The sequence below is a fragment of the Phyllostomus discolor genome, chromosome 3 (assembly GCF_004126475.2).
Source record: "Phyllostomus discolor isolate MPI-MPIP mPhyDis1 chromosome 3, mPhyDis1.pri.v3, whole genome shotgun sequence".
In the NCBI taxonomy this organism is placed as follows: domain Eukaryota; kingdom Metazoa; phylum Chordata; class Mammalia; order Chiroptera; family Phyllostomidae; genus Phyllostomus; species Phyllostomus discolor.
In genome coordinates this window covers 214,612,149-214,637,316 of record NC_040905.2, presented here as the reverse complement: position 1 = coordinate 214,637,316, position 25,168 = coordinate 214,612,149, and the positions used below count along the sequence as shown (strand labels likewise).

The 25,168-nt window shown below is 59.9% G+C and overlaps 1 protein-coding gene across 5 annotated transcripts in view; it reads right to left on the bottom strand.

Annotated features, from left to right (window-relative positions):
- Positions 1–25,168, bottom strand: part of EHMT1 (euchromatic histone lysine methyltransferase 1) — a 95,557-nt gene that overhangs the window by 52,167 nt on the left and 18,222 nt on the right. For 3 of the 5 annotated variants that reach the window (XM_028520731.2, XM_036022521.1, XM_036022520.1), the window contains exon 2: positions 3,469–3,538. In XM_028520731.2, coding sequence (XP_028376532.2) covers positions 3,469–3,538 — 70 coding nt within the window. The remainder of the gene's footprint in view (positions 1–3,468; positions 3,539–25,168) is intronic. The other 2 variants (XM_028520740.2, XM_036022519.1) reach the window with 1 other exon arrangement.

The window sequence follows — 25,168 nt, the reverse complement described above, 5'->3', positions numbered from 1 at the left end:
GTGACGGAAACACGGCCACCCCACTGAGCACGAGGCCGTGCTTTCTGCGCCAGCGTGAGCGAGAGAGTACGTATGGGGGAAAGACAGACAGTATTCAAAAGGGAGGGAACATTTTAAAAGGATGTACAATTTTTTAAGACCTTTTGTTTATTTTCTAGAGAGAAGAAAGGAGGAAGAAAGAGAGGGAGAGAAACATCAACGTGTGGCTGCCTCTCGCACGCCCCCTGCTGGGGACCTGGCCTGCAGGCCAGCCATGTGCCCTTCCTTAGTGGGAATCAAACTGGTGACCCTTTGGTTCGAAGGCCAGCGCTCAGTCCACTGAGCCACATCAGCTGGAGCAGGGATATACAATTTTAACCAAGACCTCTGGTGGAGAAAACCTCTGGTCTCAAGGCCTCTGGTGACTTTAATCAAGGCCTCTGTGGAGAAGAGAACTTTAATTAAGTCATCTCAAGACCTTCAATGGCAACAAAATACCAAGACGTCACCTCAAATCGTAAATCTAGAAACTCAGTGAGGCTGCATCCACAGTGCAGTGGCCTGAGGCACACCATGACCTCGTTCCAAAAGTCACAGAACAAGACATCTTCACAAACCACAAAGTAACTTGCAGAGCAGAGCAGCGGAGGCCTGGGTGGGCGGGCTGCCTGTGCACAGGCAGCCTCGACGCCCCAGCCGGGCCCTAGGGGCAGCCCACACAGCTGCTGATGCACTCGCACACTTCAGTTTGAGGATTCGACCTCGACGGTCTGAGAACCTGGTCACCACGAGGGCGGATGCAGGGCGACGGCAGTGTGGCCTAGAGAAGCTCAGGGACAGAAGGGAGGGGGGCCTGGTCGCACAGGGGGGCCGGCGGAGCAGGAAGCGGCCCTCTGGTCTCAATCCTGGGTCCTGACACAGAGCTCCTTACACCCTTCACACTTCCTGGGTGATGGGAGTGTCCTTTGCTCTAGTCGGCTGACGGGGGGGCCTCCTGGGAGGGAGCAGTCCCCAGAAACAGCGAGCACACCACGGGCAGAGCTGGGGGCTGAGCGAGGAGTGCGGCACGCCCGCGGGGGAGCCTCTGGAGCACCCCTGGCTGCGGGCTGTGTACCCAGGAGGGGGCCGCGCCGGGGAACCCTTGCGGCCCTGCACCCTCCCCCGCACCCAGCCCACGCATCTCTGCCACCTGCTGTTTCCGAGCCGCATCCTGCACGATGCCACCCCCCCAGCTCACAGTCCGTCGAGTGCTGCCCGGAGTCCAGCGGGCACTCCAGAAAATCACCCGGCCTGAGAGGGGCTGAGGGCAGCCTCCCATCTGCAGCTGGCCGCCGTGTGGGCACCCGGCCCCTCTGCGTGGGACGGCCGTCTGAGGTGGGTCAGTCCATGGGGCTGAGCCCGTAGCACCTGGGGTCCATGCCACCTACGGGAAGACAGTGCCGGAGCACAGCTGCACGGAGGACGCCCGCCGGCGCCAGAGCGCGGGCGCTGCCCGGGACGGGACGCGCTGCGACAGGGGAAAGCGGCCCCCCGCACTCGAGCAGGCCAGCTGTCGGCCCTCACAGTCCCGCTCACACGCCACAGGACTCTGCACCTCCGGTCAGGGCGCCGCCCGGGGGAGCCACGGAGCGAGGAGTGCTCTGCTCAGGAAGCAGAAGCGACACCCCCGGCAACGTGGGCGCCCGGAAGCAGCCACGAGGACCAACGCCCGATGCTGCAGAGAGGCGCTGTGGGCGTGAGCCTCGGGGCAGACCTCTCCGCACCGCACAGGAGAGTCGACTCAAAACGAAAAAGAGCCCTGGCTGGTGTGGCTCAGCGGACTGAGTGCCAGCCTGTGGACCAGAAGGTCTCCAGTTCGATTCCCAGTCAGGGCGCAGGCCTGGGCTGCAGGCCAGGTCCCCAGTAGGGGGCGTGTGGGAGGCAGCCACACGTCGATGTTTCCCTCCCTGTCTCCTGTCTCTTTCCCCTTCCACTCTCTAAAACCAAGTAAACTCAAGCTTGAAAGGAAGAAAGCAAACACAAAGACCCCCAGGACCCTCAGCCAGGCTGCGAGTCTCACACGTGACACCGGAAGCACAAAACTCCCTGAAGGAAGACTGAGGCGTGGCCTCAATCAGCATCAAACGCTTCTCAAACTCAGGCAGCCGACACACGGTGAGAAAGCACGACTCCCTCCCCCGCCGACGGCAGAGACAGACAGACGGACGACGAGGAAGGGTGTGGAGAGGGGAGCCCGGCCACAGCCGCAGGGCGAGCTGAGCGGGCACACGTTCCGGAAACATTTCTTACACGGCCGCCAGGCGCTGGCCCTGGGCAGCCCCACGGCACTCGCGCCGGGAAAACGAGGAGCCCGTCCAGTGAGGGCCCCCGCGGCCCCTCGGCGGCACGGGGTGGCAGGAGGCAGCCTGCGCCGCTCCTCCGCGGGCACGAGGGGAACGCACACGCTTGACGCAGCCACGGCTGTGGGTGCTCGTCAGGCGTTTTCCAGGTTTGATGGAGATGATAAAACAAGCGAACAAAGAAGCTTCAAGAACTCCCAGCAAGGTAAGCGCCAACACACCAGACCACAGCACGACCGCCGAACTGCCGACCGCCGGCGGTGCGGAGTGGTTGGAGCCGTCCAAGGCCACGGGGCAGCGAGGGGCCAGAACAACGGGCTCCCGGTCAAACCCCACGTGGGCCAGGACGGAACCTGCAGCGGACACCAGTGCGCCTGGAGCCCCATGGCCCGCACGGCACCTGCAAACACTCCCCGAGCAGTGGTTTTCTTCTCAGACGTCACGCCAGGAGCACGGGAACCAGAGGAAAGCCGACGAGGTGGGCGTCAGCACCAGGAAGGTCTCGCTGTGCAGAGCGACTGCAAGGGTGAAGGACAAGCCACGGAGCGGGAGGAGGCACCTGCCAATCACACGTCCGGCGAGGGGCCTGCGTCTACAACCCGACTCGGTGACCGGTGTCAAAGGCAGGCAAACGCCTTGAGCAGACGTCTCCGGGAAGAAGACCTGCTCGCGGCCCACGAGCCCGTGGAAGGATGCTCAGCGTCCGGGGAGCCGCCGGGCAGGCCCAGCAGGAGGCGGTCAAGGGCAGGAGGCGGTCAAGGACAGGAGCCGCAGGTGCTGGCAGGGGGAACCGCGGTCCCCGCCAGGCTGGAGAGAGGGCAGGCGTGCGGCCCCTGCCAAGGAGGCCACCTGGGCCCGGAGCCCGCGGAGGCAGGAAGGCGGCGCCTGCAGCACGCCTAGCGCGCCTCTGAGGAAGGCCAGGAGTGGCCAGGGAGCGCACGCTTCCCGAGCCCCGAGTTCATCTCGTCTGGGCGGGGCGGCGCGGCGCGGCTGGGAGCACGACGCTGCGTCCCGGCCTGGAGCGAGCGCCCGGTCTGCGGCCGAGTGGGCACCCTGCGGGGCTGGGCGGCCGCGCTCCCCCGCGCGGAGGACCCGAGGTCTCTGCTGTTGGCTCCGCACGGGAGGGGCGCTGGCGGGAGCCACGGCTTACCTTCCTCTCGCAGCAGCTCGGTCTTCATGCCGCAGTCCGGCTTCGGCTCCCCCTTCGCGGGCACCGCCTGCCGAAGAGAAAGACGGTCAGCCGGGGAGGCTACGTGACTCTCCAGCGTGGCCCCTCTGAGGCGAGCCCCCCCCGCCCCCCACAACCAAACGTGAGTGGTACGGGGAGGCCGGGTGGCTCGGGCGCCCCCGGAGGAGGCAGCAGGGTGCCGGCCCAGGGAAGCGCGTGCTGGGACCTGGCTCCAAGGAGGGCAGCCCGCACACTGCTCACATGAGGGGACCTCGTGCCGCTTCGACGGGGCTGGAAGTGCCACGAACCCCCACAGGATGCCTTCTGCGGCCGACAAGGCACAGAGTTGAGTATGTGGCAGCCCAGTGAACGGGGCCTCTTCAAGGAGGCCAAGACCAAGGCCTTGGCCAAGACCAAGGCAGGAAAAGCCGCAGAGTGAGCGAGGGGCCCCACACAGCGCCCCGCCCAGACAGAGTCTCCAGATCACCCGATCCAGGCGAGCAGCTGCTGCACAAACGAAGGGGAGGCGAGGGGCTGAGTAGGGTGCAGACGGGGCCTGGTGCTGAGCGGGCCCACGCGCAGGGCAGGAGGACGGGAAACCTCCCCAGTTCCCCCGGTTCCGATGTGCTCTGTGGGCTGAAGGTGCACACACCTCCAGAGAGTCCGTACGGTTTCAGCACCTGTCCAGAAGGGCCAGTGCCTACTGGGTCCGAATGGGACCAGGCAAGGGCTGAAGTTGGAGCCTGTGGCCCAGCCTACAGCAGAACCCCGCTCTGGCCCGGCCAAGCCACCAGGGCTGCTGCGGAGGCCTCAGCCCCGCGGGCTCTCGACCTCGACCAAGGCCACAGAAGTCCTCCCCATACTAAGGGGGCGGGGCGGCTGGTCCGAGCCCGATTTGCAGGAGGGGCCCACACGGACACTGGGAGCAGGGTGGAGGCGGTGGGAAACCTCGCAGGAAACTGCCAGCCAAGGCGCCGTGCGCGGTGGAAGCTCCGCCCACAGCCAGGGCCTGGAAGCAAGGTCCCAGACGAGGGCTGCCTGGGGTGGGGAGGGGCGGGGGGACAAGGTGAGTTTGGGAGGTTGTGCTGTGCCCTTGAGGTGGCGCTCAAACCTGGCAAGGCCGTCACGAGGACACAGAGAAGCCGAGAGGGGCACCCGCTTGCCAGTCTGGGGCTCTGGGCGTCAGAATGACCAAGGGCAGGAATGGACTGGTGACCCACTGGCAAAACAGGGCCCATGTCCGCAGCGGGGTGAAACGAGGGAGTGGGCGTTGAGACGGGACGCCGAAGACCCATGAAGACAGAGGACACCGGGGCTCCATCTCCACGGAAACTCTGGGTGGGAGGCCGTGGGAAGCCCAAACACGGTCTCAAAGCATCTTCTCGACGGAGAAGCGAACAGCAGCACCACGACGTGCGGAAGCCTGGCGGCACTGTCTGAACCAGGGACAGCCGCGGGCAAGGCACTGCCGACACACAGCTCCCGGGGCAGTTCTGCCACCAGCGCACAAGCCGGACCCCACTGGGAGGGGCCTTCCAGAAAAACCACTGGCCTGCCCTCCGAGGAGCCCCTTGGTGCGAGGAGAAGACAGGGGAACGGCTGGAAAGGCGACGATCTGCTGGGTCAGACAGCCGCCTCCGTGGGGGGAGCCCTGCTTGCAGCCAGGACACCGAGTTCATGCAGGGGGCATGCCCTCCCTGTCCGTGGCAGGAGCGAGGCAGCGGGGTCTGCACCTGACCTCTGAGGAGTTCAGGGGAGAGGGGCTGTGTGTGCGCATGTGTGCGTGCTTGTGTGTGGGCACACATGTTTATGTGTGTGCACTTGTGTGCACATGTGCCATTCTCGAGACGGCATCACTCTTCACCCACAGGCAACCGCGCCCCCCGTGTCCGTGCCCGTGGAACAGGGAGCTCCCCGCAGTCTGCCACTTGGCCCCAGGCTTTGGCCCCCCCGCCGGAGTGTAGACGCTTGGGGAGACGAGTCGGTGAGGTCAGGGTCTCGTGCGCGCCTTTCTGTTACGTGACTGTCGTCCTGAGCCTCAGCAGCACCTGCACCAGCTCACCTGCAAGGTGGGGCACCTCCCACACAGGTGAAGAGCCCCAGGCCCAGAGGCTCAGCCCCCAGGTGCCGCACCACCAGTCTGCACGCCGCTGCTTCCCACTGTTTCCCCTTGTCCCTGGAGAACAGCGGCTGGTGGCCCTGATCGCGGCAGCTCTGACGTCCCCTCAGGGACTGCCGGCACCACAGACAAAGAAGGGCCGGCGCACGCTAGACCACGTGCATCAGAACTACTCAATGACAAGCCGGGAGAGGATGTGAGGAGTCTTCTCAGTTTACACCCTGAGGAGCTGGAAGAGAGAACCAGGACCACGTGCGAGCCGGCTCTGCTGGCCCTGGGTGCACAAGAAGGAGAGGCTCCCCAGCTCCCAGCCCCCGAGAGCCCAGGACGGGAGGCTCACGGCCCCGCACAGAGGAGGTCGGAGGCCCGCCTCCTCCAGGCCAGCTGTCCTTCAGCCACCGCCCCGGCCCTCCCCTGGGTCACAAGCAGCAGTGACCTCGGGGGCTCCCCACCCACCACAGGCGCTCAGGGCTACTGAGGACAGAGCAGCCTGTGGCACCTCGCAGTCCACCACCCGGTCAGCTGTGGGCACAAGGCTGGGGCTAAGGGAGCAGCTCGCACCGTCTGCAGTGCACACACGCAGCGCAGCCGCCTCGAAGGGGTCGTTCCGCCACTTTCCCTACTCAGACTCAGACTCAGAGGCTTCCAGCAACACCCAGGGGAGCCAGCCAGGCTCCACTCCCTCTGCATCCTGGACCAGTCGGAACTGTGGGTGCCCAGGCCAGGCCCACAGGCGGCAGCAGCAGCCACCTCCTCAGCAAGCTCCTCTGCTCCCCCAAGTCTCGGAGGGGACGGTGACACCAAAGCCCTGGCGAGCGCCACGCCCCGCTGGAGCAGGCTGTGTGCCCCCGGGGACGCAGGCCAGCTGTCTGCAAGGAAGCCCTTCCAGGAAAGCCTGTCCTCCCCTCAGCCCACCTCGGTCACTGACACCCAACTGCACCTGGTCTGTTTCCCAAGGACAAAACCTCGCAACCAGCCGTACTTGGGACTCCGGCCGTTCCCGCGTGGGCGCTCTGCCTGCCACCCACACCACACAACGCGCACGACCCAGGGAGAAGCCTCCCCGCCGCGGTGGGCTGGCTGCACTGTTGGGAACAAGGAAATTAAGAACTGAATTTCTTCTAATAGACAAGAACCACATTGTAGCTAAAAGGAAATGATAAGGGAGACACAGGGCAGTTAAGCAAACATCCCGTGTCTAGCAGACGCTCTCACCTGGGTAGGCTAGATAAGCAGTGCTTTGTAGTTATTGTTGTTTTCTTAAATATTTTATTTATTTATTTTTAGAGAGAGAGAGAGAGGGAGAGAGAGAAACATCAATGTGGGGTTGCTGGGGGTTATGGCCTGCAACCCAGGCATGTCCCCTGGCTGGGAGTCGAACCTGGGACACTTTGGTTCCCAGCCCGCGCTCAATCCACTGAGCTACGCCAGCCAGGGCTTAGCAGTGCTTTGTAGTTTTTAATGAGAAAATAGGAACCTAGCTAGCTGGAGCCAGGAGATGACTGGGTTAATGAACAAACAGCCTGCCTTCCCGCCTTAGGCAAGAATGCTTGGTTTGAAACTCCCGCGCGCGGTCTCTGTAAGCGAATGGCTAACTGCCACGTCTGCTCCTGTATAACGCTTGCTTGCCCGCCCCTATATAAGGACGTAGTTGTACGCACTCGCGGCGGCTCTCGTTTGCAGCTCCTTGTGGGCACTGTGTCGCTGGACACTCTGAGAGTTCGCCCCTGTGCAGGTTAAACTTGGCCAATAAAATAACATCTTTGAACCCCTGAAAGTCTCCGATATTGGTTCTCGCGTGTGCTGGATGCTACATATGGAGGCCCCAGCGAGATATCTCCCTTATTGGTGGAGTTTTGGTTTGGAGACCGGACAGGCAGCTCAAGCTGAGTAAGTATTCGCTGAGGATCCTGTTTTGGTTTCTGGTTTCTGGGCTCCGGAGCAAATAATCCTGAGGTAGTAGGTGGGACGCCGCTGATAACCTACCCAGGAACCTCCAGAGGCAGGACGCCGCCCCTGGAATTTGGTTTTGGAATAAGTAGTGACCGGTCACGTTAGATTCCCTTCCCTTTTGCACTGCGCCACGCTGCGATTGAAATATTTGAGTGTGTGAGTGAACGAGCTCATGAATGACTGTGTTTGTAGCCCCACGGGGAAACCTACGGGGCATGAGAGGGCCCTAACCTGCGGATCCTGTGTCAGATCGTACGGCATAACGGCTGGCAGTCTAACCCAGACTCTGATCGGGCAGCCTTAGCCAAGATCGACATCACCTTGCGAGAGGGCAGGCCAGGCGGGCGAGCGATTGTATTTTGTGTCTTGTTTTGTCTACGCGTTGTGTCAGAAGTTAATTGCTGAATTTCATGCCTAAACTTTTGAATGATCCTTGTTGTGTCCGAACTGTTTGGTTTTACCTTTGTTGGGTGGTCTGTCTTTGTGATTGTCGCTTTAATCCTAGAGCCCCCATACCAGGTCCAGATGGGACAACAAGAATCAGTGCCAGGATCACCCCTCGACTGTTTGCTAAAGAATTTCTCAGATTTCCAGAGGAGAGCAAGGGGTTATGGTGGGCCCTCGCCAGACCCAGAGTTCCTCCGCACCCTTAGCCAGCTCAAGTGGCCCACTTTTGATGTTGGATGACCCTCGGAGGGGACCTTTGACTTGCCCACCCTCTTTGCTGTTCTACCACCCTCTGTGGCTGTTCGAGCCACAGTATACAGGGTTCCCCATCCAGATCAGTTCCTCTATATAGATGTCTGGGTCGACATTGCCACCTAGCAGCCCCGCTACATCAAGAAGTGTCAGGGTCGAAATCAGAGAGGGAGGCAGGCGGTGTGCCTAGCATCAGCGGGGAATAAGGCGAAAGGGAGGGGAACTGAGACCCCGGTCACCGCATTAGGCAGGCCCCCAGGATGGTCAAGACTGTACCCTGTCTTACCAGGGCTGCTGGAGGACCATTTAGATCCTGTGAATGCACCCCTGCCTTATCCCCGCAAGGAGGAGCCTGATTCTTCCTTGCCGGAGATAGGTGGAGTTTCCAGCCCGCCATATATATGAAGGGGAACTCACTATGGAACGGGCGTGGGAGGCGCCGCCATCTTGCCTCCTCCGGGAGGCAACGCCACGTTGCCTTTGGCGGGGGGGGGGGGGGGGGGGGGGGGCGCCGCCATCTTGCCTCCTCTGGGAGGCGCCCCTGGCACCAGAAGCCCTGCCTCGGGCACCCCCACGGTTAATCTGTGTTCCCTTTTCCACTAGTGATTTGTATAATTGGAAGCATCAGGATCCCCCGTTTTCTGAGAAACCCCAGGGATTGATTTCCCTCCTAGAAACCATTTTAGGACTCACCAGCCAATTTGGGATGACTGTCAGCAGATTTTGCAGACTCTCTTTACATCAGAGGAAAGAGACCGTATTATAAGAGAGGCCGCAAAATCTGTACTTGGAAAGGAGGGATTGTTACAGGGTGCAGCCAAGAGGGGGGACCCCAAATAGGCATTTGAAATGGGGTCCAGAACTCAAGGTGTCCAGGAGATTTTTAAGATGTCTCCACCCCTTCCCCCACAGGTGTGAGTTGGGGGAAGGGGCACACAGAGCAAGAACATGCAGGGCAGCTTTGCAGCTAATCCATGGCATGGTCATTTAGATATTCTAAATAGCTATGGCCATGCTCAAGGCCAGGGGGATGGAAAGGGCCCCCCCCCCAAGATGGGACCTAGGAGGCAGGTCCCCTGAGTTACAGCACCTGCATGGGAGCTGGGAGAAGACTGGCTCCAGGACATGGGGTGACACCTGCCCAGACCCACGATGGCGACCAGAAAAGCTGGAGAAGACAGCAGATTGAGAGCAAGTGTGGCTGAGTGTAGGAGGAGTCGGAAATGGGGCTGCAGAAGAAGATTGGCGTGGGGAATTTAAACCCAGACACGGCAGCCCTGAGAGAGGGAGAGCCACACGGCCTTGACAGAGTGGAGACTCCCGCAGCCCTGAGAGGAAGAACCAGAGGACTGCCTGAGCCATGGACTTCTATTTCCTTTCCTGAGATACGGTACTCTGGACTAAGCAAAGGGGGAAGGAAGGAAGGACTCTGTGTTTGTGGGTGTTTTTAGGGACTTTAGGATTTTTTGATAAAGACATTAGGTCACTACTTTAAGTCAGTATAGCATTAAATAAACATTTTCTTTCCTTTTCACGAATCTCTGGCACTGAGAGACGTCTTTCCTAGGGCGGCGGACATAACGGACCGGGGCCTTCTTTCAGTAATAGTATATCATCCCAGGCCCCCCTTGTTTGTTGCTCTGTAACAGTTTTTGGCATCTCTGCCGGGACAATAATTGTCCGTGGCAGACCGACCCCCTCAGGTGCGAGAGAGTGAGACTTTGGAGTTTTCCCCGTCCCGAGAATTTCTCCGCACTCCTCCTGAGGGCATCGGCCGCCTATCATGCCTGGAGAGGTGGAAAGGAAAGGAAACGGGGAGGAAGCAGAAACGTGAAAATGGTTTGGTTGAAAACTGGTTTCTGAACACCGTTTTGGAACAATGGGGCTGTGGATAATAGTTTGGTTCGTATGCTGCTCCCAGGTGGCCCCTGTCTGCTCACTCACAGTTTCGGGGAGCCCAGGTGGCAGTAAGGGAACCTGTGCTCAGGTGTGGGGAGGAAGCAAACCCCTGGGCTCTGTAAGCCGAGCCTGCATGCATGGTGGGGATCGGACAGCAAGCCATGTGGGTGTGGCGCCATTTTGGGTAAAATGGAGGATGAGCCACGTGAGTGCCCCACCTTGGAGGGTGGGTTGTGCATGGGCGCCGCCATCTTGGACGACCCGGCATGCGTGGGCGCCGCCATCTTGGAACTGGGCGAGGTGGTGGGCTAAGGGCTCTCTCCAGATTATGGGCTGTGTGCTGCTGCTGTGTGGGCACTGCACCAGTCAGGTTCTCTGCGGAACTGGTTCTGATAGGGATGGCTCTGGTTCTGAAGGTCATGAACTGAGGTCCAAAGGTGACCATCTGATATATAGGCTGTTTGCAAGGTCTAAGCTTCAGAAAGCTGCAGGATGTCCCTGCGAATCTGGGGACTTTTAGTGGAAGGGACCTGTAGTGCTGGGGACTTTTGGCTGCCACACGCTGAGTTTGAGTACTGAGTTTGAGTACAGTCCTTCCCAGTGTGGGAAAGGAGCCAGGGTTAAAAGAGATTGATGGTTAAATCTGGATGTGTAAAAATTATGTGTAAAGGATGTGAAAGTTTTAAACCTGGAGTAAAGGAAACCTGAATTGTTTTCTGGTTTTGTAGGAAACAAGCAAGGTTTCTAACATTGGTGTTGTTTCTGATCAGAAGCCTTCTGTACTTTAAGACCTAGGGAAGGTTACCTGTAACCGGCTGGGGAGAATGCTTTTGCCACTCGGGACCCAGACAGGGCCATTTGGGGCTGATGAGTGCTTCAGCCATGGGCAAAGCAGCATGTCTCTGCCAAGAGACCGGGCCTGAAGGAGCATGTCTCTGTGCAAGAGAATGCCCCTACCTGTGTACTGTTCTGGAAACTCTGTGTCTTGGATTTCACTCTGTATCTGCTCTAAAAAGGAAATTGAGAATTCCCGGGAAAGTTGAAACTTCACACTCTGTAGGAAAGTTTTAGAAAGGCATTATGTGGTGTTAGTTAATAAAAGAAGGTATAAGGCATAAAAATGCAATCTTGGTGGACATCAAAGCTGTATAAAATAAAGGGTTTGTGAATGTTGCAGAAAGTCTGTGGAAGTAAAGGTTTTAAGAAGCCTGGTGGATATCAGAAGGGAAAAGATTTTCCTTCAGGGTTTGTATTTTTCTCCCTACCTGATCCCTCCAGAATTTGGCATTCTGAGGAAGTGAGTGATAATATAAGGTTTCTTTGCATAAAACCAATAAGACCAGTCATTAATAGTAGTTTTGTTAACCATGACTTTGACTGGAATGTCACGCCTGAAGGAGGCATGTATGGGTTCTGGTCGTCACCAGAAAGCCCTGAGGAACTGGGATTGACTTGTGAAGCTAGCATAAGCCCACGAAAAAGCCTGGTACTTTGGTTGGTTGTGTGGTTCATGGCAGTCTTTCCAGGGAAGGAACAAAGGTTGCTTTCCTGAAAGATGGCCAAAAGGAACCTATAAGCACAATGGAAGCCTCAAGGTTTTGAGTGAAACAACTGGTACAGGCGAAGCCAGATGTGTGGCTCTGCTTCTGTGCTCCAAGCGGGGGCAGACAGAGAAGTCAATCTAAAGGCTCCCTGTGTGAGTTCCAGCAAGGTAGACTCAAGGATCATAAGTGATCCAGGCTGCTCTTGGTGTGTTTATGCAAACGAACAGTCAAAACTAAAAGCAGGACTCAAAGTAGTCCCTGTAATAATGGTGAGGGTGATCTTAAGGAGAAAAATTGTGGTTCAAGGAAAATCACAACGCTTAGTATTGGACATCAGAATGGTGCAGCTAACTGTCTTGAAAGTTTGTTTTCAATTGAAAGTTGAAACTGAGTTTGTAATATCACCAAAAATGTACAATTTACAGGTACAGAGGACCTGTGAAATTGCTATTACTAAATGTTATTGCAGGAAGAACCTTGCAATTGAAGGTCTTCCCAAAAGACAGTCTCACAGGCACAGAGACTGGTTTGGGGATTGTTGTGTGAATTAACCTGTGTATCCTTCTGTTTTCATAGGGCATATGCCTATGACTTCATTACCTGAGTAATTGGTTAAATGAGTGAATGAATATAAACCTCGCTTAAGGAGCCCATTTTCATCATCACCCCCGAGACTCAACGGTTTGGCTAAACTAAGTGGTTGGGTTGGTAAGCAGTTTGGGCGATCTGTGGGCTTCACTTTAAAACTGATTTTCCCTTTTCTGTCTTAATAGCTTAAACAGGAAAAGTTTAGATATCTGAAAGGAGGGAAATCATAATATATTCCCTCAGCCTGAGTAAAGTATAATGGACTACAAAAGCTTTGGATAGGTGTAGCATGCCTTGTATACCTTCCTCCAGATAAGCCATACCTAAGCCCCTGCCTTTGTCATTTAATGGTTATGATTTAATTGTGCCTTCCAACTCTTTCCAAATCTGTCACCTCCAGAATATAACCAGGATGCCAACGGTCCAGTAATGCCAGCCTTTGGACACCGAGCCTGCGACTTCCTAGTGACAGCCAACTGACCAGGATTCTGTAAGGTCCTTTCCCTTGCAGGAAGGACTCCCTATGTGCTGCACCCCCCTTTCAGGGCACCCCTGACCCATGGGTGGGTAAAACAACATCTGTTTCCAGCCGGAAGCAGTTATAAGAAGATGAGACCTTCGTCCATTGTCCTTTAAAAGAATTTAAAGTGGGTATATCTAAAAGGAGGGTGCAGCCAAAGGGTCCCCAAATAGAGATTTGGAGGACAAAATCCCCAGAAAATCAATTAGAAGAAAAGTAGACTAGACCTTAAGATATACTCCTGCTAGCAATCACTATAGGGCCCTACATTTTAAATAGGGTCATAGCCTTTATTAAAGAAAGAATAGAAGTAGTAAAGCTAATGGTTTTATCCCAACCCTATACCGTTATCCCTAGTGATGAAGAGTCAAGGGTTTGACAACCCCCAAGAGAAACTTGGCTGTAAACTTGGCCAATAAAATAACATCTTTGAACCCCTGAAAGTCTCCGATATTGGTTCTCGCGTGTGCTGGATGCTACATGCACCAGGACCCACGGGCGACACGGGACAGGCCAGCCCGGGGGGAGGGGCAGAAAGGCACAACCTGCAGGAGAGTCACCCATAGAAACACGAAAGCCCCGGGCGGGACCAGCCTGGCACGCAGACCTCACCCCCAGCCGTGTGAGCGCAGCGCCAGCTCCGGCTCTGGGCTCAGGCCTGAGAGCAGGAGGCCTCAGGGTGCGGACCCCAGCATCCACACCGAGGTCGAGGAGGTGACCCCTCAACGCAGCACACACCTTCAGGTTGAAAGGGGTCACAGATACTCGGAAGGGGTCTGAGACGGACCAGACCAGGAGTGCAGGGCTGGTCTCAAGGCATCTCACTGGACACCGGTGTCCGGGCGCCATCCCCATGTTGTCCACCAGGCTGCAAAGCTGCCCAGCAACGGCAAGAGTCAGAAAAGGGGAACAAACACTCTGAACACTTCTCTGCCCGCTCAGAGCACCTCGTAAACTAACCTACTTTCTCGGGTCCACAGGGACCCCGCTTTCGCAGACCGGCACTGGAGGCCCGAGAAGGGAGGCCCTGCCCCCCCGGGCTCTGCACTGACCCTCCCCGGGGCCGCATCACGGCCGACACACGGGGTGGACGAGAAGGCCCACTCTCCCCCCAGCAAGACAGCTGCCCCTGGCTGCGCTCCGCTTCAGACGCCCGCCTGCCTGCCCACGACCTGGGCCGGGGTGGCGTCGTCCCCGGGGAGGTGACCAGCACATGGGGCTGCCCACTCCCAGCAGGTGCGCAGACACGGGACACCGCTCCGGGCCAGGAAACTGGTGAGATGCAACATGCTCGCTGTCCACCCCCTGATTTTACACTGTTCTCAACGCGCCCGACCCCCTGGCCAATTATTGAGCCGGTCGGAACAGAAAGAACGGACGCGGTCACTGTCTGGTGGTTTCCTCTCCCTCTTTTGTCTTTTGTTTTTTTCCTTGGCAGAAGGAGTCAGTCTCCTAAATTTGGAAAACACAATTAACATCCAAGATCACCCCAGAATTCACATTCATGGGACTCTGCAACATCACGGGGATAGACTCCCTTCCTACCTGCCACGTAACGCTTGCCTGGCCTCTCTGCACGGAGAAGACCACGGCGCTGCCCCCCCACCGTGGCCAGGGGAGCGCTCTCAGCTCCTGGGATTCCCCAACGACCACCAGGCCAGCACCCCGCCCACCCCCACGACCCGCAGGCGTGGCGATGCCGACGGTCCTCGAGACAGGTGGGCTCTGCGTCCCCTTGCCTTGACCACACGGCCCCTGCAGCCGCCAGCCCCACGTGGTGGCCACGTCAGCCCCTGGAAGTCCGAGACCAGGGCGGTGGCACCAGCACAGCCACACGCTGTCAGGAGCCCAGACTGCAGAACAGGCTGCCTAGGGACGTCGTCCAGTCAGCAGCCACATCACCACCAGCATGAAGGCCAGAGGGCCAGAGGTGCAAGTAAGCAAGCCTGCAGGTGACCCAGCCAGGGCTCAGGTCTCCCAGGCCAGTAAAGCCGCCCCCTCTGCCCTGTGCCTTGCTGGCCTGCAGGAGGCAGGGCCGGCCGGCACTGCTGCAGGCGGGCGGGCGCCATGTGTCAGGCAGCGTGGCCACAGACCAGAGATGGTGCACCTCTCCTCCTCGAGCCCCAGTCCCCCCCACCCCACCCCCGAGTGAGCCACGTCCCCGGGCAAGCTCCCTGCTCCCTGACCACGCCGGCTGCACAGCTGAGGTTGCTCTGCCCCAGAACCCGACCTTCTGAGAGCTGAGCAGGGCTCAGTGGCACCCAGGGAAGTCCCTCACCCCCACCCCATGCCTGACGCTCTGAGTGAAGCCCTGCTAGGTGCCGCCCCCAGGACTGTGGAGGACAAACCAGCCAGGGACACAACGGGCTGCAGCTGCGACCTCCGTGCCAGCGGAGCCGGCGTCTGCCCGCGGGCAGCGCGACCCTCCAGGCCAGACAGGCACACGTCTCTCGCCTCCACAGACCTGCTCCTTTCCATGGCACATGCCCAACATGCCTCTGATTTAGCTGCAGGGCAAAAAGGGTTCTCTTGAAAACCGAGTGTGTAGTTCCTCACACACCCAGGGGGAGGCGCTCACAGGACACCGCCTGCTAACTCGGGTTGCCGTGGAGGAAGTCAACCCCGAAGCTGGGCCCAAAACCACGCGCCTGGGAAACCCAGGCACAGAGATGCAAACGCGGGCGCTCTGGCGCACAGCAGTGGGGACAGACGGTTCCGAGGACAAACCACCGCCCACGTGCGGCGTGGGCCCTGACGCGAGCAAGCCACCCACACACGACACCCTGACCCACTGGCGGGAAACAAACACGGCGAGAGGGGGCCCTGACCCGCCTGCAAATTGTCAGCTGGGAGAATGACACAGGAACCGAGTTTCTGAAAAGTCTTCGTTTGTCAAAGACAGGCTCAGAGTTCAGAGGTGAAGATCTCCTGACATCCATGGTATGCAAGATACCTGAGCAACCGAAGGAAGGAAAAGGAATAAATGAAGACAGGGCTGTGTGACAAAACCCTGACAATTCTCACGGGATTGTAGATGCTCTACTTCTGTATATGGTGGACTTTTATTTTAATTTTTTAAAAAGATTTTACTTATTTATTTTTTAGAGAGAGGGGACAGGAAGGAGAAAGACAGAAACATCCATGTGCAGTTGCCACTCACACACCCCCTACTCGGGACCTGGCCCACAACCCAGGCGTGTGCCTGACTGGGAATCGAACTCTTTGGTTCGCTGGCACATGTATATGACAGACATTTAAATTCAGCATCACCCTGGCTGGTGTGGCTCAGTGGATCCAGCACCAGCCTGCGAACCAAAGGGCGTGTGAGAGGCAACCACACATTGATGTTTCTCTCCCTCTCTTTCTTCCTCCCTTCCCAGCTCTAAAAAATAAATAAAATCTTTTTTTAAAATAAAAAGTAAACAAATTCATCATATAATTCCAAAGAAAAACCAAATCCTACAAAAGACAACAACTCAAAGAAACTGCCCAGCACTCCCAGGGCCGGGACCGGGGACGGGGGTGCAGGGTGGGAGCCCCGCAGGCTCGCTGCACGTGGCCGGGGCCGCACACTGCGCATCAGAGGGTGGTGTCAGCCCACGGGTCCAGCCCCAGCTCCAGCCCCAGCTCCATCCCCCAGAGCTGTGGGATCCTGGCTACCTAACCACCTCTCGCAGCTCCAAGTTCTCCTTGACGGAAATGAGAGCAGCAGTGCAAAGCCCACCCCCGACCCCTGCCCCGGGAGGAAGGTGTGTAAAGGGCATAAAACTGCGTGTGTGACACAGAGTGAGTGCCCGACAGACGTCGGCCACTGTTCCTGCCCGACACCCTCAGCAGACACGCCACACAGGTACCTCTAACACCTGCCACAGGCCGGGCGTCCCTGCTCCTGGTCAGTCAGCCCCCAAGGCAGCAGCTCAGGCCTCTCCGGCTGCAGGGTCCCTGTGCCCCAGCCAGCCCCTCCCCACCACCGGGCTCGGCGGGGCCTGCCCAGAGCCCCTCCTCCCACTGCCACACGACAGCCAGCGGCTGTGTCCTTCCCTAACAGCCCACAGCAGCTGCGCCGAGCCTGCGCCCAACAGGGCGGCCGTCCCCTCCGGCCTGCCCGTCCGCCTGGGCCCCAGCGGTGGCTGTCTCAGGCCTCCATGAGTGGGCCACACCAGGCTCCCAGTCCCACCGCACACGCACACGCCCTCACCACCAGCTCGTCCCCCGTGCCCACGGGCCTCACCCCACAGCGGCCCGAGCGGCCTGCACCGCTGCCGAGCATGGTCTGTGGGGCAAAGCACACGTCACCAGGTTCCCCCCCGGACAGGAAGGACACGCCTGAAAGAACCCTTTCTCAGTTCCCCCTACTGTGAGAGCGCCTTCCCAGCAGAGGAAAAGGGTGATCGGGAAAACCGCCTCACGACAAAAAGCCGTCAGAAACACCCAGGGCACACACAAGGCTGTCCTGAGCGCCAGCAGCGGGCCCCGCCCGCAGGACACTGGGGCACCTGGAGCAGCAACATCGGCCTGGTGTTCGCCAAGATCCTGGTGCTACGCCACTTCCAAACCCGTCCAGAGCGCGGCCCACCTTCTCGCCGGTTCTGCCCACTCTGCCCTCCCCGGAGCCCGCAGCTTCCTGTGTGTCTCCAGGGGCTTGTGCTGCACTTGCACTCTGTGGCAAGAGAAGAGCTTTCAAGCTCCTGTGTGAGGGGGCTGGAGAACAGGACCCGCCAGAGCCAAGGAGGCAGAGAGCAGGGTCCCACCGGAACTAGGACAGCTGGGCAGCAGCCCAGCGCAATGGCCACAGTGACGCGCCTCGCACCCACTAGGTGGCCGTGATCAAGAGACGGACCCTGGCCTGGCTGGTGTGCCTCCGTGGGCGGAGTGCTCGCCTGTGACCTGGAGAAGATGGACCCTGACCATGTGGGGGAGGCTGGCAGACACTGAACCCCTCGGGCACCACCAGGGGAATGCAAACGGCACGGCTGCTGTGCAGGGTGGTTCGACAGCTTCTTGTGAAGTTAAGCCAAAAATTACACAATGACCCAGCGATTCCATTCCTGGGTATACGAGGCCTGTCTGGAAAAAGTCCGGCCATGGTCAATACAACGAGAACGGCTGGCGTGACGTCGGTGAGACCGGGCGGCCAAGGAGAGTGGACTGGAACGCACACGCGTGAGCCACGACGACTTCACTGCACTGGTCAGTGGGTGTGCCAGGCGCCAGTGAGTGTGCGTGCGCACTGTGTGGCCGTCACGTTCAAACTGACTGCGCGAGGAGAGCGGAACCCGCGTCAGGTTTGCGTGGGGCTTGGGCGCCCTCTGCGGGAACTGCTCGGCGACTCAGACGGCCGCAGCCTCGGCACAACACGCCTGCCCAGGCGCCACGTCTCGTGCGGTTTTTTGGCCAAACAAAATCACCCAGGTGACGCAGCCCCCCTACAGCCCCGGTCCGGCGCCCTGCGACTTCCGGCTTCTCCCAAACTAACATCACGTCTGAGAGGAGGGGAGGCCTCGGACCGTCGATGGGATTTGGGAAAACACGAAGGGCAGCGGGCGGCACGGGCGAGAACCGTGTGAGGTCCCGAGGTGCCTGCCCGGGAGGGGACCGAGGCGTCCTCATCCCGTGAGCAGTGTCTCCCGTGTCTTCAATACACGCCTCTGCCTTTCACACCCGTGGCGGGGTGCCGCCTGCACAGGCCTCGCGTGGAACAGTGAAACCAGAAAACAGTGCTGCGTGTGGTGAAACAAAGGCTCACGGCGCACCGCCGTCACGGCAGCGTGCCTCCGCAAGCCCCTGCCGTCGGCGGCCGCACTGAGCTGTGTGCGAGCGTCCCTGCGGGAGGCACCAGATACGGTGACAGGCCCCTCAGAGGCCCCTTCACCTCAAATCGAAGGTCAGGAGCCTTCCATCACATCTGCAACTTCTCTACGAAGCCTGACAGCATCTCAAAACACCTGTATAGACAGGAAGACAATAAAACCTAACGATGTCCCCCAAACCCATGGGGGCGGAATGGGAGAGGGTGAAAGAGGGTAGATCCTGCCTGACCAGTTTTTGATTTTCAAAAGAAAAATTCATTCTTTACTCTATAATTTTATTTTTTAAATTTAAGTAAGGGAAACAGGGAGAAGTTAGAAAGTGACAGTTGCCCAGAAGCTGGACACTCGGCCGCTGCACAAACGCACTTGCCGGCCGACTCGGGCGGCCGGAAGGACCGGTCTGCACCCACCGCGCCTGCAAAGCGGCGCCGAGGCCCTGAGGGCCCACTGGGCGCTGCCCACCACCCACAGGGCCCCACTGTGCGGCTCAGTGTCACAGGCTTGAAATGACTCGACTCTACAGGGAGTAGACACGTAACAACCACCAACCGATTTTTAAAGACGACAAAAACACGGGCGAAGAACGAAAGGGCACCTGAGCGGCCGGCAGGCACACCCAGCCCCCCAGGGGCCGCAGACCAGCGCAGGGAGGACGCGTCCCACCTGCCCTGCGAGAGCAGGGCCACACATCGAGGCCGCCCACGGAAACTCCCGAAAATCAGGGACAGAGGTTGATACAATATAGCACAGAAACCACAGTGACCGTTTCAACACGTGCAGACAAACTCGTTCATGACAAACCCGCCCCCCCCCCCCAAGAACATCCAGGACACCGCTCAGGGCTCCCCGAGGAGGTCCCACCTGCCGCTTCGGCAGTGGGCATCCTGGAGGGAGCGCCGGCAGGCTCGCACACCGGTGGGCTGCAGAGCACACAGCCTCGCACCTGGCCTCACCCGGCCCGGCAGTGAAGGTCTCCACATCACCTCCATGACATGCAGCGGTGTGTCACACGGTGACAAGCTGCTGTTTCCAGCTGTCACAACCACCACCGCAGTGGCCAGTGGGCACCCCCAGCTAGGAAACTCCAGCCCGGCCCACTGGCACGCAGCCCCCAGGGCCTGGACCCCTGCGCCCCCAGTCCGCTGCCACCTCCTCAGTTCAGTGTTTCGTCCCGGAAGCCACCAGCCAGAGGCACAGGCCACTCCCACCCTCGAACCCCAGTGTCGGTGCCTCCCCCCCACATCTCGCCTGCAGCCTCAGGCGCCTTTCTGGAGCTGTGATCTTCCTGCGACCTCCTGAAAACACAGCCCTCCTCCCGACCGTGAGCTCGGGCCCAAGCGTCCTAACACAGCACAGGTGGGCGCGGCAAGAGTGGGGGCGCGGCCCACAAGCCATGCCCATGGGCCGGATCCAGCCCAAGCCCGGTCCACACTTACAGGGAAAAAAAAAAAAGAATTCGCATCCAAGACCATGTGTGGCTGGCACACGTGGCCCTTCACAGAAGCAGTCTGCTGGCCCCGACCTGACCCGACGGTTCTCAGGGCCAGGACCCGCCTGCCCAGCACGCGAGCCACCGCACAGAGCCGCTAGCACCCCTCGGGGCCACGGCGCCTGTCCTTCCGCAGCCCTCACCCTGGGAGACCCGACTCCACCACGAGGGCCGCCAGGCCCCACGGCCCCCCACTGGCAGCCTGTCCCCTCACACATGGGGCACCCGGAGACACAGGCCTGCACCTGTCCACCTTTGTGACCCTGCACTCGGCTCCCCGGCACACGACACGTGTTCAATGACTCTCTGAAGGACCCACCTCTAAATCACTGAACACAAACGCAGGCCCAACACCCAAGGGCCTCACGCACAGACAGGTCCCAGAGAGCCGCCCAGCGAGGCCGCCGCCTGGGCGGCACGTGCTCTCCAGGGCTGGAGAGGAGGGCAGAGCGAACACAGGAGAAGGCCCCTGGCCGGGTCCGGGAGCTTCCGGGGTGCCTGCCAAGTGTGGGAGCCTGAGTCCGGCTGCAGTGGGGGGGTGGGGCGAGGGGGGGGGCTTGCAGAGAGCTGCTGTGCGGTGTGATTTCCGCCGTCCTGCCCGGGACGGATGGGACGGATGCCGGCGCAGACTCCAGTCCCGTTTCATCCCCTCGGGCACAGCCCGTCAGACAGCCGGTCCCCCCAGCTCCGTCGTGGGGCCAGGCCTCTGCGAGCTGCGCTCAAGGTCGAGACCCAGGGCCTCTGAGCAGCTCTCCCTGCCACCCTCCTCTCCTCACTCCACGCCAGAGATGGTGGGACGGCAGGCTCATGGCTCCTGGGGCAGTGGAGCCACCGGAGGGGACCCACGCTCTCCCAGGCACTCCCAGCCCCAGCAGTGGGCTCGGCACCCAGACGAGCCGCCGCCCACGTGGGAGGCGTCCCCAGGTTCTGCCGCCTCTGGCTGGCCGTGGGCCACACTCCACACCACAGTCACCACTGCGAGAGGCACGGCCTCAAAACGTCAGACGGGGGCGAAGTCTGGGATGCAGACAAGTCGGGAGCGGGCCCTGAGGACGGCCCGGGCACCCAGCGCCCAGCTGGGCACAGCTGTTCGCTGCCCACGGGGGGCCCCCACTCAGTGAGGCGGGGGCAGGGCAGGAGCACTGGCCACATGACAGTGAGGGACCCTGACTCTGGGACTGTCCCTGGGCACAGCCTCAGGCCAGAGCCCACTGCAGCCCCACTCCAGCTCCAGTGACTCGGTGGCCAACCAGGCCAAGCCACCTCAACTGTCCCGAAGGCACCTCCCCTCCTGAACGACACGGGGCGTCCCAGCGATGCGAGGGATGCAGGAGTCCCGCATGAAGCGCAGAGGGGGGCGCCCGCCGGTCACCTCAGGACAGCCGAGTTCCAGCACAGATGCAGCAGACGCTCGGTAAACGTCTGCCAGGGAGAGCTCCCACCCTCTCCGGCACCTGCGCCACCTCGGGTCACATTCAAGGTGCTTCTGGCCACTCAGCCCGACACCCTGGGGCCCGGCAGAGCGGCTGCGCCATCTGGTGGCCGCCACACCACACCACACCACAGGCAGGACCCCGCTGCGGCGCACCCACACAGTTCCCCAGCTCCGACCCCAGGGCGGGCTTCTCCTCTTCCCGCCGGGCTGCTCTGTGACAGCACGGAAGCCAGGCACACACGCCCACGTGCAGCCAAGTCTCATTCAGAACCCACTTCTTTCAAAGACTGCACTGGTTTAGTTTTAGACAGGAGGGAAGGGAGGGGGAGGGAGAGAGAGAGCAACATCGACGTGTGGTTGCCGCTCACGCGCCCCCCCACCGGGGACCTGACCCGAACCCAAGCCTGTGCCCTGAATGGGAATCGAACCGGCGACCCTTGGTTTGCAGGCTGGAGCTCAGTCCCCTGAGCCACGCCAGCCGGGGCTCGGCGCCCGGCTTCCAACAGGACACTGAGCACGGGGAGGAGAGCACACCACGGCGGCGGGCGACCTGGAAGCACGTGACACGAGCTGGACCGCGCGTCCCCGCTCAGGGGGCGCTCGACAGGGGACGCAGCGCCTGTCGGCCGGTTTGTGCACAGCCGCCCTCACCAGGTCCGCGGTCCGCAGCGGGCCGGCGCGGCTCAGGCTGCGCTGCCCAGGCCCGAGTCACGCTCCAGACAGTGTTTACAACCCAGAGAGCGTCTTTTCTCAGTCCTCCTCACCTCCTTTAAGAACGACAATAAACCCACCGCACATTTAAGTAAATATTCTTTTATGAAAACTTCTTCAAAACAAAAAAGGAGACGAGAGCGGCCCTGCTCTCTGCGTCTGCAAATGCCTCTCTGGCTCAACAGAGTGGGGCGCGACCTGTGCTCACTCAGGGGCAGAGAGACAGCTGCACAGGCAGCCTCCGCCCACGGGCGCCACGCTCGGGCAGCGCGGCCAGGAAGGAGGCCCGTGCCGTGGCTTTGGTACAAGGACAGCCGGACCGTCCAGCCCTGGGACAGGCCCGGGGCACCCTCTGCTCCAGCGTCCAGGCACAGCAGGAGTGGAGTGGCAGGCCCACAGGGCCACCCCTGCACCACAGACCACAAGCGGGGGCAGGGCCTGTTCTGCAGCACGAAGTGCAGGGTCGCCTTCCTGCAGGCTTCCACAGGAGTTTTTGAAAGTAATGAGCATTAATCATACAAATTAAATATGCATGCGAATGAAGGTCTCTGTGAAGCTTGTTTGCTGTAAAACTAACCCGTGCTCGTCCTGACACTCACTCCCAGAAACCCCTGCCCTACTCCCCCTGGCTTCTCCCCAAACAGGAGAAACCTGCGAACTCGGGCCCCTCCCTGAAGCAAACAGCACTGGGAGAGGGTGACGGCCACACACTGGAGACCCTCAGGGAACCTGCCATGCCACAGAGGTGGCAGCACCCATGCAGCGCAGGGGCCAGGCCCCGGAACAGGCCGTCCCAGCCCGTGAGCCCCGGGCAGCACGGGGTCTGGAAGGAGGACTCACCCACGGGGGCCGGGAACAAAGCAGGAGAGGCGCTGCGGGTGGTCCCGCCGGGCTAGGGGAGACCTCCGTCCTCCAGAGGAGGGACCCTCGCAGGACAGCTAGGCCCTCAGCCCAGGAGAGTGCCTCCAGCCCTCCCAGCACTCCAGGTGGGGGGAGGTGGGAGCGGCGGTGTCCCCATGGAAGGAGAGGTGGAGAGCAGGCGGGCCACTTCGGACTTGGGCATCACCAGCCCTGGACCGTGCCCAGAGCCCCAGGATAGCCTGGGGAGAAGCCGGGACCCTGACACTGGGCGGGGGTGCAGTGTCCACCCAGAGGACCGAAGGGAGAGCAGAAGACAGAGGACTCTCACCTGCATGCTCACCATGCCCTCAGACTTGGGGGGGGTTGGTGTAAGAAACCATGGGAATGGAAAAAGAGCTGGTGGGGAAGCGGACAAAGCACAGGTTTCTGGCAGCGGGAACCGAGCATGGTGGTGTGCAGATGGAGCAAAACAGTGGAGGTGTGGGGAGGTCAGGGAGCGAGGAGGAGGAGGGGAAGAGACCTTTGGGCAGCAAGCACAGAAGGACCTTGGGCCGACCCTGGGCCCAGGCCTGGGGGCGGAGCGGAGTGGGCAAGTGCACTTGCTGGGAGGAGCCCCAGACCCCCGGTGGGCGGAGCAAGGTCCCAGAGGAAGTGAGCACAGGGAGGCAGCCCTGTGGGCTGGACAGGAAAGACCAAGTGTGAAGGGCACACCTTGACCCCTGCTCTGATGGCCCGCAGCCTCTCACCGGTTCCCACGGACCCCAGGACCCTCTCCCGCCAGCAGCCGGAGGGAGGGGGTGCGGCGGTGCGCTGCCCCCGCCCTCGGTCTCAGCCTCCAGCCCGTCCCAGCGGTGGGCCCTCAGCCACCAGGATGCCCCTAGCCCACCAGGCAGCCTCCCAGCTCCGGGCCTGGGCGCTGGTGTTTTTCTCCTCCCGGAACTCATGCCCTTCCCTCTTCTAAGTCTCTGATCATGTGTCACTTGCACAAAAGAAGTAATAAACAGAAAAGATAAATTGGACTTTTATCAAAACTAGAAACTTCTGTGCTTCAAGAAAGTGAAGTCAACCCACAAATGCAAAAAAACGTTTGTTCATGGTAACATCGTGACAAACGGCACTGGCACGTCCAAAGCCCCGAAAGTGGGAGTGACCCGCACGTCCATCCACTGCTGAGCGAGGAACAGCGGCCCCCCCAAGCCACGGGCTGCAGCTGGACACTGACGCCACCAAACCCACAGGCACCTCGAGAACAGCACGGGAAGGAAAGAAGCCGATTACAAAACACCACACGTGTGACTGCATTCAGATGAAGCGTCCAGAACATTCAAACCTACGGAGACACAAAGCAGACCAGTGGTTGCCAAGGGTTACGGGGAGGAAGACATGGGAGTGACTGCTGATGGAGCGAAGTTTCTTTCTGGCGTGAAGAAAACAAAACGTTCTGGGTCACTTATGCTCTGTTCATTGACACAGCAAAGTTTCTAGACTAGTAGCTCTGGAACACAACAGGTAGTTAACGTGGGATGGATGGATGGATAAACGAGTGCGCAGGGAGATGGAGAGACGGTGGGTGGGTGGGTGGGCAGAAAGAGAAGAAAGGGAGGGGGAGGCAGGGCAAGATGTTCTTCCAGAAGCAGCCCCGAGCCCGGCACCAAACATGCCCCTGGAGGGGGCAGCTGGCGCCCACCACTTACTTCCCCGGCCGGTACTCCTTCTTCCTGCCTGGCTCCGGCCCCACCGGCCCCACCCCATTTCCAAGGCAGAAAAGAAAAAATGTGTTCGTTTAAAAGTCTATAAAGTAGATATGTGCTCTCCCCTTCACAGCATTCTCTCTCTCTCACTTTTCTTTTTAAAACCAAGTCTGTGAGCCCTGGCTGGTGGGGCTCAGCGAGCTGGGCACTGTCTCACGAAGTTAAGGGTCACCGGTTCGATTCCTCATCCGGGCATGTGCCCGGGTTGAGGGTCCAGTCCCCTGGCTGGGGTGCGTGTGAGACGGATCGATGTTTCCCCCTCACATCCGTGGTTACCTCCCTCTCTCTAAAGACAAGTAAATA